Source organism: Neospora caninum, chromosome VIIb (genome assembly GCF_000208865.1).
Source record: "Neospora caninum Liverpool complete genome, chromosome VIIb".
Taxonomy (NCBI): domain Eukaryota; phylum Apicomplexa; class Conoidasida; order Eucoccidiorida; family Sarcocystidae; genus Neospora; species Neospora caninum.
In genome coordinates this window covers 4,909,235-4,923,457 of record NC_018394.1, presented here as the reverse complement: position 1 = coordinate 4,923,457, position 14,223 = coordinate 4,909,235, and the positions used below count along the sequence as shown (strand labels likewise).

At 52.6% G+C, this 14,223-nt stretch overlaps 2 protein-coding genes across 2 annotated transcripts; one reads left to right on the top strand and one right to left on the bottom strand.

The window, feature by feature from the left end:
- Positions 1 to 1,336: 1,336 nt before the first annotated feature.
- On the bottom strand, positions 1,337 to 3,981 carry NCLIV_030040 (conserved hypothetical protein; the record flags this gene model as incomplete). Its single annotated transcript, XM_003883200.1, has 3 exons — positions 1,337 to 1,927; positions 2,519 to 2,749; positions 3,208 to 3,981. The coding sequence occupies 3 exons, from the start codon at positions 3,979 to 3,981 to the stop codon at positions 1,337 to 1,339; spliced, it is 1,596 nt and encodes a 531-aa protein (XP_003883249.1).
- A 2,281-nt stretch (positions 3,982 to 6,262) lies between these two features.
- On the top strand, positions 6,263 to 11,944 carry NCLIV_030030 (GA15220, related; the record flags this gene model as incomplete). The annotated part of the gene is made up of 6 exons (XM_003883199.1): positions 6,263 to 6,526; positions 6,795 to 7,069; positions 7,622 to 8,709; positions 9,161 to 9,602; positions 10,245 to 11,627; positions 11,686 to 11,944. The coding sequence occupies 6 exons, from the start codon at positions 6,263 to 6,265 to the stop codon at positions 11,942 to 11,944; spliced, it is 3,711 nt and encodes a 1,236-aa protein (XP_003883248.1).
- Positions 11,945 to 14,223: the final 2,279 nt, after the last annotated feature.

Sequence of the window (14,223 nt, the reverse complement as noted above, 5' to 3'; positions counted from 1 at the left end):
ATTTGGCTTATGAACAGTTCTTGCTGTTGATTCTTGTCTGCGAAAAGGTGTACTTTTTCTTTTGTAACGATGATGGAGACGAGGTGATGGACCCGATGTTCGGAGTTCCACGCCCGCGCGAGTTTTTCCGTCACTGAGGGCGCATGCAGCGAGGGAGAGAAGAACGGGGAAAGAAAGGAATCCTGACAAAGACGAACCGTACGCTTTTGAGCCACTGTTTTCTTTTCTATTTTGCTTGTGCCGCAGTGCGTCCAAACAACAGGAGACAAAAACTGTTGACGAAACGAGCATCGCATTGCACATGCGCATCCGTTGCACAAACTAAAACAGCCATCTGGATGGAAGCAACTTCAAAACCCGGAGGAGCCTGGGGCTACAATGACACGCCTTGCCTTCACGCAGGATCGATTCGATGCTTCGACGTTGCTTGGACAGTCCGAGGCCGATCAAACAGTCTCGCGCAGACGAGTAAAGGGAAAACTGTGGTGAGATCATAACCTGTTGACCAAGACTGTGTGTGTCGTTCTGCATGAAAAAACTACAAAGAGAACCGAGTTGAGCCTCTCCACTCAGCATCTCCGCTTTTCTTCCCGGAGAAGGCACAAGAGAAGCCGTGCCCAAGGTCTGGCCATAAAGACGCGAAGGCCAACCGGGGGCTCTGCGTCATGTGAAGAAGAAAAGCGTCCGTGAGCGTTCAGCGAAAAACCGCAAACTGACGAAACGGACTCGCGCATGTGTGTTCCACTCGAAACCGTCGTGGCTTGTTGGTGTTTCCCTCGCGCCTTGATTATGCAACGAGGGGGCATACAGTTGTCTTGTAAACGGATGTTTCGTGTGTGACGAAAACCGAAAATGCAAGACGAGGGCCGAGGCGTGACTAAGTTTCCCACAAAACCTCTGGTTTGTCCAACCAGAAAGCAACGAAGGCCATCTCCATATCACGACGCCGAGAACAGGGAAAGCGTCTCGACTGTTTTGGTCCCAACAGTTAGGAGATTTCTTTCGAAGCATCCACGTTCAAACGATTCCTGTATATATATATATATATATAGTTATATACATATCTATATGTTGATATGGGGGGCGACGGCCAAGCGGGGGGGGGGGGGGGGGGGGTGACTTGGTTCGATCAACACCTCTGGTGAAGGAAGTGTTTTGGGCTATGCGTGTCTGACTTCCCTCTCCCGTCATCACGGGTTTGGTTTGCTAGGATTGACAAATGCTTCTGCGGTTCCACGCATGTTGGCTTCGCTGTCTCGCCTTGAAAGGAAGCAAAAACTGGATGCATACGAAACTGGTGTCCTTGTGTGGTGTGTGTGGAGCCTCCTGCTCGTCATCACTTCTGCGTCGCCTCCCATTCACCATCACTATCCGGGCCGACGTGCACATTGAAGATATTGCTTGTCCTCTGCTGAGAAGCGTTTCTGGTCGGTTTTGCGCCAGAGGCGACGAGATATCGGTTCATTGAGGCAGCAATCGGGGCAGGACTTTGGCCTTCGCGTACGGCATTTCCAATACACCGTGCCGCGTACTCATCCACTCTTGCTTCCTGTTCTACGAGTTTTATGAGGGCGTCATTGAAGGCCGTCTTTTCGTCTTCTCTCTCCTGAGCTCGTTGCCGCCTGGCTTCGCGCATCTGCTGTATTTGAATCTGAGCGACCTCGCGCATCGCCTGCTTCCTCTCTTTGGCTGCTCTGCGCTCCTTGGCGTCAGCATCTTTAGACGCCTCCAGGTAGTTTCGCGTGAGCTCGGCGTCTTCCCTCTTCTGCTTTTCCACTGCTTCCTCCTTCCGTTTGATTTGATTTACCCGGTCTTGCGACATCAACCGGTACAGCTCCTCACGCTTCCTCTTCTCCTCGTCTGCCCGAGCTGCTTCTTTTGCTTGCTGCCGTTCTACGTCGCACGCCAGACGCCGTGCCTCTTCTTCCTAACCCCGCAGAGGAAAGAACAGCGAGTCTTCAGCGTGCAGGTGGTTAAACCTTGTGGTTGGTAGCGCCCGTCAGTTCAGTGGAACGGAACAGCTGAACACTCGCGCTGCGTGAGCGCTTTGCCAGACCCCCCCAGCTGTCGACGTGGGAAGAAAAGCTGGTCCGACCGACTACGAAGTGTTTAGAACCTTGCGTGACTGGCCAAAACGCGTGCATAGGGAGGCAGCACAACAGGACTTCTTTTTTAAATGGGACACCAAATCTGCGGCTAGCTAGATAAAGCGATGTAACGAACGTGGCAGGGAGTGCGTCGACGCGTCGGCACGGAGAGGCGAGGCTTTCTGACACACGACAGATCGATATCTGTGTAGATGTGTTATCAAAGAAATCGAGAGCCGCGAAAGTATTCCCTGGCTCCAAGACGAATCAGCATGTGCTGATAGACTGGGGCACCAAGCACGTAGACGGATGGGTGAGTAAGTAGTTGGTATACGCTGCACTTCGCGGGGTTAGCTCAGTGAGGAACTCGCATTTTCGTGGCCCTCTTCCTTTCCGCTTGGCTTGGCGAGTTTACAGCTCTGACGGCTCACTTTTAGTTTTTCGAGACGCCAGGAAAGATCCTGTATACGTTCTTCTCGCGCTCTCGCTTCTTCTTGCCGAAGATATGTTTCTCGCTCTTTCACGATGGCCTCGCGTTTCTCGTACACAGTTGCCTGAGCTAGTGCAGCCTTCTCTTCCATGCGCTCACTCTCAAGCCTCAGTTTGTTGAGACGCACTTCTTCATCCAGCTGCCGCATCATTGTCTGTTTCTCTTCTCGAAGCTGAACCACGAGTGAGCAGGAAAGGTGATGGAAAGTGTAATCAGTTAGTATCTCGAACAGCGCGCACAAGTATGCGCGTGGAGCAGTAAACGGTGGGCATGATTCTCCAGGCAGGCCTGCTGGTGTCTCGGTACGAAAAGGTCAGCAGTTCGTATCATTTTTTGGACCAGTGGCACGACTCTTCCACTCCTGGTCACATTACATTTCTGGCGGTTCTCCTAGGAGATCCACGAGAACAGAACTCGGGTCATCTCATGGCAACCGGAAGAAAGAAAACCCTTCTGCATCGCTCCTGATTCGGCCACCATTCTCCGGTGTAGGAGCAAGTAGGATAGTGGTAACAGAGTACGTTTTCACTACACGCGACCGGATCCTGTCAACCGGTGCCTCTCGTGGTGACGTGCACTAGACACTGACTACGGACGGCGCGGAAGGAGACAGAAGAGCCTAAATCGTACACGTAGCCGTTTTTGTTCTTCTTGCGCTTCCATAGCCTCAATGGCCCGCCGGCTTTCTTCACGGATTCGTTTTCCAATTTCTTCGCGTTCTTGTTTCTCGCGGACGCGTTTTTCTTGAGTCTCGTTGAATTGCAACTGCCGTCCTGCTTGTAGCTCTCTCATTTTTGTCCGCTTTTCTTCTTCGTCGCGCGATTCTCTGTCGGCTTTTTCTTTCTCAGTGCGTGCGAGAACTTTGTCATAGTGGGCTGCACGCATGGCTTCCATGTCTGCAAGTTGCGCTTTCCACTTCTTCTGTTCTTCGAGGCCCCTCAGCCAATCGCTCTGCATCACTCCCGTTTTCAACGCTCGGAATCTTTCGTTGTCTGCCATAAGCATTTCGTCGGCTCGTTGAACCAGTTCCAGACGTCTCTGGTGTTTCAGGACTGCCTCTTCTTCGTCAATCGCCACACGTGCAGCCTCTTCGTCTGCCAGGCGCTTTGCCCTCTGTTCTACTCGTTTCGCCAAGTTCGACTGCAAGGTGTTCGTCCAGCCTTCAACTTTCTTCATTGACCGCAAGTGGTCTTGGCGACGTTTCTCTGCATCGGCTGCTCGCTCAGGCGCAGTTGCGTTGCCTGACACCAGTTCCTTGATTTTTTGGATATCTACTTCTGTCAGCACTGTCTCACGCTGCTGGTTCGGCGCCTCGTGGTATTTGCGCCACCGACTGCCGTGAAACGGTATCTCCGTCCCCGACGTAGGCGACCGATCCGGCACGTGCCCGCCGTATGACGCCATGGTATCCCAACTGCTTCGACAAAGTGGATATACACTTGTAAACGGTCCCGAGAATATCTTACAGAATGTCCATTTGCATTTGCTCAAAGTTATACAGATTGCTGGCAATTATGTAACCAGCGAGCTATGAATACTCTGATTAAAGAATCCTTAGATAGCACCGACAAACAAAACAGAGGAAAGGAGAGAGACCGTAGCACCGCTGAACAGTCTTCTTGAAACGCTGATGAAACGCCGTGTTTGTGGTTGTCTGTGTGAAAGAGTAAAATGAGAAGAAACCGGGGGGGACGAGCCTCTACGGCACGCCCGAGGCGGAATCCTGAACGAATTGACTTGCGAAATACGTAAACAAAAAACTGCCTTCATTCATCGTAACACGCGTGCAACAACGTGAAAGCTTCAGTTATAGCTCGGACTACGCCGTGCACCCCACCCGTGTCGTGGCCTCAATCAGATCGCCGGAGACATTGACAGTCTCTTCTAGAAGCAAGTGTTAATGGAATGCTTTCCTAACGCCGTTCCAACTTGCTTCGTGTGAGTGATACTGAGGCTCCCCTCTCTTTGGAGATTTTCAGTTACTGCTAAGAGGCTTTGCATACCAATCGCCTCGCGTGCTTTTGGCAAGGCGGCGGCTGAGCCCAGCAATTAACACACTTTGAAATTTGAATCTGGACCTGATGTTCTGGCACAGGCGTGCCGTTTCGCGTGAAGTAGGCATTAAATTTGTCCTAATATCTGCATTAGAAAAGCGGAGGTGCTAAGCACAATTGCTTTCCGGCGCCTCTGCATACATTATCATTATATGTCAACGGCTGTCGATTACGAAGGCATTTGGCTACACCTTCAGTATTGGCAGCCGCGAAAAGCATTGCAAGGCGGCTTCGCGTTCAGCTGACACAGGCACCGACAGCGGTGAGCAGAAACACGTCTTCAAGTCGCGATGATTGAGAAGAAGCAGAACAGAACTCTGGCGTACACCGAGCCGAGCACACACTGAAAGCAGTATGCACGAATGCGAAACGGAACGTGATATTGGGAAGAACGACCGCTTCTCGGGCCCTAGCCGCACATGAATTGTTGCCTCTTAAAACAACATGATACAAGGAAGCGTGCCTTGCATCGACGAAGCGATAAGCGTGATTTTAATGTGGCTTTGCAAGGGAATCCACCGGAGGGAAGCGATTCTTTCAGTATCCTGCGGGGGTGTCCGGAACATCAGAACTCCACAAGCAACGAAGGGTATGTTGGCCAAAACGCGATTCACTTGACTCCTCTTGCGCTCAAATGTCAGCCTCTGTTTCGTGCTCTGACTACACACGGCGTCTCGCGATTATCTCCCGCAGCATGCAGACAAAGAGAGCCCCACGCGCTGTTGTCTTCACGTGGTACCCTTGGGGGCTACCGGCATGGAGCGTCGAAAAGGAAAAACTCCTCATCTCAGAAGATAGTGATCCTTTTCGTTTCAAGTGAAGCAGTGGAGAACGCAGTAGACTGTTCCATTGAATGTGTCTGAACGCCTAGCAAGATGTTTCGGGTAGCTACGGTTTTTGAGAAGACCCCCCGGGGCACAACCCAGCGTCTCGGTAGTGCATGCTCTCTGAACTCCGGTGTAACGCCTCGCCTCTTTTTCGATTACGCTCTTGTGGACCGGAACTTTCCAAGAAGGATACATATGTGTGTGACAGCCCCTGGATGATCGTTGAGTGCCACTAGCTCATTAGTCCATTTTGACAAGAATCGCTCATACGAGGTGGGAAAGACTTGCTAAAGGAGTTCAGCTCTTGATGCTCTGTTTACGATTTTTGCGACAGGTAAACATGAACAGCGCAGGTCAGATTTCCACTCACAGTACTTGCCACACACACTTCATGCGGTGCACTCTCGTCATCTCCAGACCTCCGGCAACGCTACAGATGTCAGCACAGAAACGACGCGCGCAGGAAGGGCGTTCGTTGCTGGTTCTACTGCGATTGGGCTCACCCACTGGCGTGCGCATATTGGTGGATGAGTGTTTGCCTGTGTAGTGGCTTCGTCAGGAAGCAGCCGCTGAAGAAGTGCACCTCGTTAGTTTCAACGCCGTTCCAGCTTTAGCTTAACTTTCGAACGATCGTCGACCAGTCACCTAAAGCTCCAGAAACTCCATCCGAGCAGTTTCAGGAATTTTGTATTCTTGGATGGGAATCCTGCTTTGAGAAAGAGTAATCCTCTTGCATTTGCCTAGACCGCCTGGGGACAAGGAAGGAACCTAACGGAGTGGGATGGGTTGTCAGATGCGCCCAAAATGATCGCATTTTTTGTAAAGAAAGTAACTCCCTCCACAGGCGCGGAGATTTTAAGTTTGTCGTGGCAAAACGGCTCTGGATTGCTGGCACTCGGTTGCCGAGATGGAATGCTCAAGGTTGTCGACGCCAGCCACATCCTCGGAGCGGTATCGAGGGATTCGGTGAAGGAAGAAGATGGAACGGGTAGCCGCCCGCGGACTGAAAGTAAAATTCATCAGCTTCAGACGCTTTCCACTCCCAAAGATCCAGGGGCAACGCATACTGTGAGTCAGCTGGGAAAACGTGTGGAGAGTCTCCAGATCATCTTTCTTAACTGTTCACTGTCCCAAACATCACGTGCTGCCGCAGGGGCAGCCTAGACGTGCGGTCTTGGAAAAAACTTGTAAGCAACGCGGGCCGCAAGTCGGTTTCAGGTTACGTGAACGAACACACAACTTAGGATGCTCGCCTGTTGTGCTCGCGGCGGCTGCAGTTTCGGTGACACAGTGCTGCCCTATAGCTGGTTCTTCGTACGGTGGATCTTTTACTCAGGCGGACGTTCACCTAGTGGCGTGGAACGAAAGCGAGAACAGTCTGACGTCCGTTGACCGCGCTGGGTGTATTGCCATATGGAGAGCAGAAGCTAGCCGGTGGGTGAACGAGTTGACGAACACCGATAACTCAAAGAAAGTCGTCGATGTCGCTTGGGCGCCGGACGGGAAAAAAATTTGTATCCTTGCCGCGGACGGAAATCTTGTTCTCGGCGCAGCCAACGGCAAACGCTTGTGGAGTAAAGACTTGAAACGCGCCATGACTCGGGCAGCTTGGTCGCCCGACGGACGGAAAATACTTCTTTGCTCGCAGGCCGGCGAAATCTTCTTCTACGACAGTGAAGGCTTATATAGCCACAGACTGCGTACACAACTTAGTGACGACCAGGAAGGGAGAGCAGAACCGCTTCTGCCCGTTGCAGGTGAGACAACAACGCATGCGATTAGATTCTGCCGGTCCGTGCTAAGGATATGAGACACAAAGTGGGAAAACAGCTGTTTTCGCCTTGAATGTGTGCTTGTTAACGATCCAATGCGTATAGGCATTCACTGGCGCAGAAGCGCGAGGCAAAACAACGGCGACGCTGAAGCCATGGCACTGGCCATTGCATACGAGAACGGCCGAGTTCAGCTTTTCCGCGACGATGCCGACGAAACGCCACTAACGTTTGACGCTTGTTTACACCGCTGCCTGTCCATCCAGTGGCACTCTACGCGTCCGGTTTTAGCTGTATTGGGAGAATCCAACCTTCTCCATCCCGACGCCGATCTGGACCGGAACCCTTCTCAGCCCCGTACGCGTAACAGCTTTGTGATTCGATTTTACAGCATCGCGCAGAAAAAGCACCTTCACACGCTTGTCGTACCCAACCATGTTGAAGCGACTGCTTTTAGCTGGGCTGCTGGTGGAGACTGCTTGGCTGTAGCCTCAAAAGGAGTTGTTCTCTTTGCGACAGTCCGCATGAAAACGCCGGCAGCATATTTCGCGCAGACACTTGCCTACGCACACACGGCGTCGCCCACACGCGGCCAGGCGTTTGCGCTTTGGTTCTGGAACGTTGACACCAGCAGCAAACATCTCCGCTACATACGCCTGCCTCTTCGGCAGCTGCTTGGCTCTGGACAGTGCTGTGTGGTTATCACGGATGCACACGAGGAAGAGGGGACGACTGAAGCTGTCGAGGATTCTCACAAGAGCGAGAATTCGGCTGAGAAAAATTCCAATCCGCAGAAGGACTTGAGGAAGCAGTTCGCGGTTAGCCTTTACAATAGCATTGCCGAACCCATGAAAACGACTTACACTGAAGTCGAGCCGGAGTTCGCAGCCATAACTGACGGCCACGTCCTGGTCGCGGACTGCCGCCGGGTATTTCTTTGGCGGTTCGCGACAAGCAGAGAGCAGACTGGCAAGACACAAACTGCGCTGGAAAGGCCGAACCCCGCTGGGAAGAACAGCGCAATGGGCAGCGTTGCGGCATCGTGCTCAATCATGGCCAGTCTGGCGGGCACTGAAGACACTCCATGTTTGGGACGGAGCGAGACAGTTGTCGAAGTCGAGACAGCCCTTAGTACCGGAAGCACAGAGGAAGGCCAAAGTGCAAAAACCGCGCGAAATTGTGCAGGCGGCCAACCCCGTTGGGGCCGAGGCGGGAATCAGGCTCGAAACCCAATTGTTGCTCTCGCCGCCGCCAACGGCTGCTTCGTCGTAGCGCGGAGAAACGGAGAACTCCGCCGGTACTCCTTACCAGGCGCCGAGCTGGAAGCGATCTGTAGTACCGAAACACCTCCTTTGTCTATCTACTTGAACTGTGACGCCACGCGATTGGCAGTCATCGACATCTTCAACAGTTTGGCCTTGCGCCACGCAGTGCCTCCCAGTTTGCCAGAGGAAGAGAACGTGGAGTCGCCGGAACCAAGTAAGCTACGCAGACGATTCCTGAAAGCACGAGTTGGATACACGTGCTTTGCGAAGCGCACGGGAGTTCCGGTTCCGGTTTCCGCTTCGCGAGCTCACGACCTACCGGCTAACCCGGCAGTTGGTACTCGTGGAAAAAGCAGAGTTGTTCCGTAACTCCGATCCGACCACACATTTTCTCAAGCTGAGGTAGGGCTCACATCACTGCCAACCGAAAGTACGTGAAATGGTAGCCAGGATTCTGTTCCGCTGCCGGGCGTACACGCGCACCTCCTCCGGCGAGAAGCGAGCGTATCGCCTCTAGCGTTTCTGTACTCACGGTCGCTTACAAGCAGGAAACGTGGGCTCTGGAGATTCTGCTTTCTTGCTGAGAAGCGGGGGATCTCTCTACAGAATACTGAGGCTGCTGGTTTCAAAACGTGTTCTTGCTGATCCGCTCATTCGTTATGCAGGTCACCGCCAGGAAGGGCAGTTGTTTGGAGCCTCCATGAACTTCGCAAGACAAGATGTCTTTGACGTCTTGTGGTCCCGTGATGAGGCTGACCTTTTCGCTATGGTGGAAAAAAGCACGATTTACCTTGTCAGGGGGACAGCGCTGGAGGAACCGCTGAGGTGCTCCGCATCCTTCCTGGGGGACCTCAATGAGTTGCGCCTTGAGCTTTTCTACTTGGATGAGCTCCAGAAGACGCCTGCGGAACCAAACACCTGCCTTCACAGGCTTCACTACGAAACGAAGAGATTACGGGACACACGTGATATCCTCGAGAAAGCACAAGAACTCGATGACGCGATCACTTACGCCGAAAATGCGTCTCACACCAGTCTGTGGAAACTCATCGCTCGAAGCGCTCTTGACAAGATGAAACTCGACATAGCCGAGAAGGCCTTCGTCACGTTAGTCTTTCCCAAGGCGACACGTACCCCGGTGTCTGTCTCTCGCGATAAACCCAAACCTTTACGGTGGTTTTAGCATCTAGTGTTGATGTGGAGCAGACGCTCTCCCTGTTCCACTACGTATCCCTAATTTACTGTTCAGATATAAAGAATGCACGCGACATATGCCTACACAACACTATGCCAAGACGGATCGCATAGTACCCTGTGTATCTTTGCTGTATTAATACATGGCGTTCAACTGATTCAATTTCCACGACAGAGAGAGACGAAACAATTATCTGAGCACACTACGCATACCAGACCAGATACGTGCTGGGCCAGCAGAAGAATCCCCGAGAGCGACGATGCCAGCTTCAGCATGCCTTCGATGCTGGATGTCGGACCAAATGGACCTGGCCTTATGCCCGGTTCGGTGGATAAAGTGCCCAGTGAGATCGACATCCGCTTCCATCAGATAGCGGAAACACCGGATGTGCTATATCATATGTTGATGGCCTGCATATCAACTCAACGCGTTTCTCCGAACACGCACACAGAACACTCCTCCGGCCATTTGTGCATTGGGACACGCTTGTTTGCGTCTGTCGGTGGACGGTTCGGTTCTCTCCTGGCTGGTCTGTTTCGGCGTCTTTTCCCCAGTTGCCAGGACTACTGCGGTCTGCAGTTCATAAAGCGTCTTCGATCCCTGGACGCGGAGAAGCGGGAGGCGGAGGTTCGTGCGTACTTTGGAGACTTTGACCGGGCAGAAGCTCTGTACCTCGAGATGGATCGCCGCGACCTCGCCCTCACTTTGCGATCAGATGTCGGGGATTGGGCGCGCGTGATTCAGCTGGCTCGGGATCCGGCCGCAGCGGGTTTGATGTGTACCTCTGACGTGTTGCAGATTGCCACCAAAGCCCTTGGAGACAGCTGCCGAGAGCGGGGGCAGTGGCCGGAAGCTATTCAAGCGTATCGATCCATCGGTGATCACCGCTCCCTTGCACATGCCTACCACATTATGGAGCAGTTTGATGAACTGGAAAATATGATTGGCGATCTCCTGCCGGACACCCATCGAGAGCAGCTTCTCGAGATTGGCGAAAAACTCGCCTCGGTCGGGCTGTGCCCAGCGGCTGTGAGAGCGTTCACGAAAGCCGGGGACACAAAAGCTGCAGTCGACTGCTGCATTCGCTTGAATGAATGGGATACTGCGATTACACTATCCGAGCAAGCGCGCTTTCAGGAGGTCGAAGCTCTCCTCACAAAATGTGCAAGACACTTGCTAGACCAGAGTAAACGCATTCAGGCAGTGCAACTCTATCAACGAGCTCAGAAGCCCTTGGAGGCAGCCACGATCCTCATGCAACTCGCTTCTCGGGGCGAGGGATCTGCCCCCCACCCCGGGATACAGTCTCCGCAATACAAACCCGAGAGGAAGAAAAAGCTCTACGTGCTCGCGGCTCTAGAAGTTGAGAAGTTCGCACAGCAAAAACTCCAGGGGGGCCTCCAGGCGCAGTCACCCACAATGCAAAGATCAGGCGACCCGTCTGCTTCATCGACTGCTTTGGGAAATGCAACAGCGGCTGCAGGGGAAGCCACCGGCGCCGAGGGTGTAGTAGGGACAGGGACGCCTGCTACAAGGTCTGCTTTACTTCCTCAGACGCATACGTGCCCTATGACCCAAGGAAACGCATTTCAGAAAGCCGAGAACAAAGCATTAGATCGTCGCTGGCGTGGGGCTGAGGCTTTTCATCTGTATTTGCTAGTTCACAAGCAGTTGACGAACGGAGCCTACGACGCCGCTGTGTGCACAGCTGTGCAGTTGACGGAGTATTCCGACTTTGTGGACGGTTTAACAGCCTTTTCCATCCTGGCGCTCGCCAGCTTCTATGCGCGCAACTGGGAGCTCTGCTCCAAAGCGTTTATGTACCTGGAAAACTGCAGCGATGTGCCGGAGGAGCAGAGAGAAGCTTTCGGAGAACTTGCAGTCGAAATTTTCAGCCGACACCCACCCCCAGCTCATGAGAACGAAAACCCGCCTCTGTGCACGTGTCCAAAATGCGCATCCCCAATCCATTGTTGGATGACCTCTTGCATTAAGTGTGGAGTCCCGTTCAGCTTCTGCGTCGCCAGCGGGCGTCCCATACACCAGGATGATCCCTCCACCCCTCGAACTACTGGCGAAGTTGGTGGATTCTCGAATTATGGCTCGGCTCAACAAGAGTTGCTATCGTGTCGCACATGTCGTCACAAAATGTTCGCAATGGAGGCGCGATGTCTTGAAAATTGTCCTCTATGTCACTCACCTCTGTAAAATGGGGTACCGAGCGTACGGCACAAACGCCGCTTTGCCGCTGTAGACAACTAGAAGTTCCCGTTTTCTCCTGTTTCCCTCCTGTGCACTTGGACAGTCTGAAAAGGGGATGCGTTTGCCGACGAGTGAGTACAGGTTGAGGTGGCGACGGCGTGAACCATCATCTGTGTGATGGGAATCCGGAGAATGTGACAATGCCGGTATCGTCCACCACCTCAAGGCAGAAAAATTCCTTCAAGTGTGTGACTCTGTACGATTTGAAACCGTAAATGAGTTTGAATTGCGTACCCTAGCATATGTGCAAATACATGTAATACGCGTGGAGATACGTACACACATTTCTCGGGCCGTATGCTTCTTGTCCCGATGCTATTTACAGACGTATATCCAGGGATACGATGTGTATTCATACAAACAAACAAATTTCCGTTTACGTCGGATGATCCTATCCGCTTTCGGCATGGTGACAAAATCGAGGGAAGGAAAACAGGAAAGACGAAAACCAACGCGAAAGATCTAGCCTTTGTCGGGCCGACACCAGATCGTTGGTGAAAAATGCTGTTCATGGAAGACCGGGGGATGTAACAACTAGTGCTTTCTGGAGTATATGACTCGTTTTTTCAAGTCTCTCTGGTCTACTTGGCTTAAAGAAGTTTCCCCACGCGGAGGTGTGGGGTTGAAACAGCCGTCATTTAAGAATTTAACGGATAAAACGTGGAAGCAACAGCACACACGACATCAACGTTATGTTCCGCACGAACAACCAGGGTGAAATTGAGACATCCTGGGAATCCATCCCAAGCAGCCACTCTCTTCCATACTGCAGAAAACATTTCTCTTTTCGGGTAGGAAGACATACTGTCAGGTGGAACGGAAACGATCAGTGCTCGGCTACACATAGCTATGTCGAACAACATTGATTTGTCCGTATATATCCGTATATCTGTACATACAAATGCAAACATTCAGTGCGTTTCGCCTAGGGTTATCTATTGCCATTTACATATATGGAACAGCGACTCGTTGAGTGATACAAAAGAGATCTAATCGGCCTGCACGACTCCTTGCATTGCGGCGCACGGCGAGCACCCAAAAGCGGCACGGCATTTACACACGCTCTGAACGACGTACGGTGCCAATGCGCTCTACTCACCCTTGAAGCAAAGGACTGTCCTCTCCAGCAGACGGTTTCAGAGTAGTGAGATCTCTTCGCAAAGGCCACTACGGGTTACATGAGCGATTGCCACATCAACATGGTAACGCTGTCCCTTGTATGGGGGGGTAAGCCTGACCCCATAATACAGTTATCTTGATTCGGCGGCGGAGGGGAACGATGCTCGGGGGAGGTAGAGGCCCTCAGGAGCGTTCGTGTGTCAGAGGACGAGTTGCCAAGAGGTGCACAAGCACCAGCTGGATGCTCAGAGTGGCATGGCGTCTCTGTCGCGCGGTAGCCGGCGACACAAATTCACAGCGCTGCCATGGGCCACCCGCAGATATCACTCGTTCTAAAGTCAGGTCAGGCTGCGGACGCAGCGGCCCAAAGAAACGGTTATCCTCTGTCACTGACCCCAACGAGGCCAAGAAAATGTGATACCTCCAGGCTGCTTGGCTCGATCCAAAGCCGCACCTCGAGGCGAAGACAGCCAGGATGAAAAGGACTGTGTTTGAGCGTGCTACGGCAAATACAGATCGTTGACTGGTCGACGGCGCGCAAGCCCATTTCTACGCGTCGCCGCCTAAATAACGTTGTACGCACGTGACCACAGATCGCCAACAATTCGGTATCTGAAAATATGTCGCAACGCAACCCCGTTGGAGCGTCCGGTGTGTTGCTGCGCTCTGCAACTCGTTGAGTTCCGCGACAAAGGAGACGTGCGTCGTCCTGCTACCGAAACACACGCCGACCTCAAATATAACTGAGTTTTCGAAAAAGACAAGAGGAGGCACAGAAAAGGGACCTGCGAGGACACCAACACACCACTTCTGCAGACGATCGTCGGTTAGCTGTTACCTTGGTGTTTGCGGGAAAAAGACTCGTGCACAGACGCGGCGAAAAAAAGCCCTACTTCTTCTGTGTAAAAACCCGCCACTCGTCCAGCTGCAATAGAGCCAACCCGTCTCACTGGGACGAAGAGGAGGCACCAGATAATGGGGTCAAATGTTGACAGTGAAAACGCCGCAGGCCACGGCTCGGTTCCCTACACAGAACCTTTCCCATAAATACTGCAAAAATAACAGAAAAATAGCGAAACCGACACTTTGCGCCTGTGCCAAAACGCACATCGTGAACCACTGACAGACGCCACTCTCTCTCTCCCTCTCCAT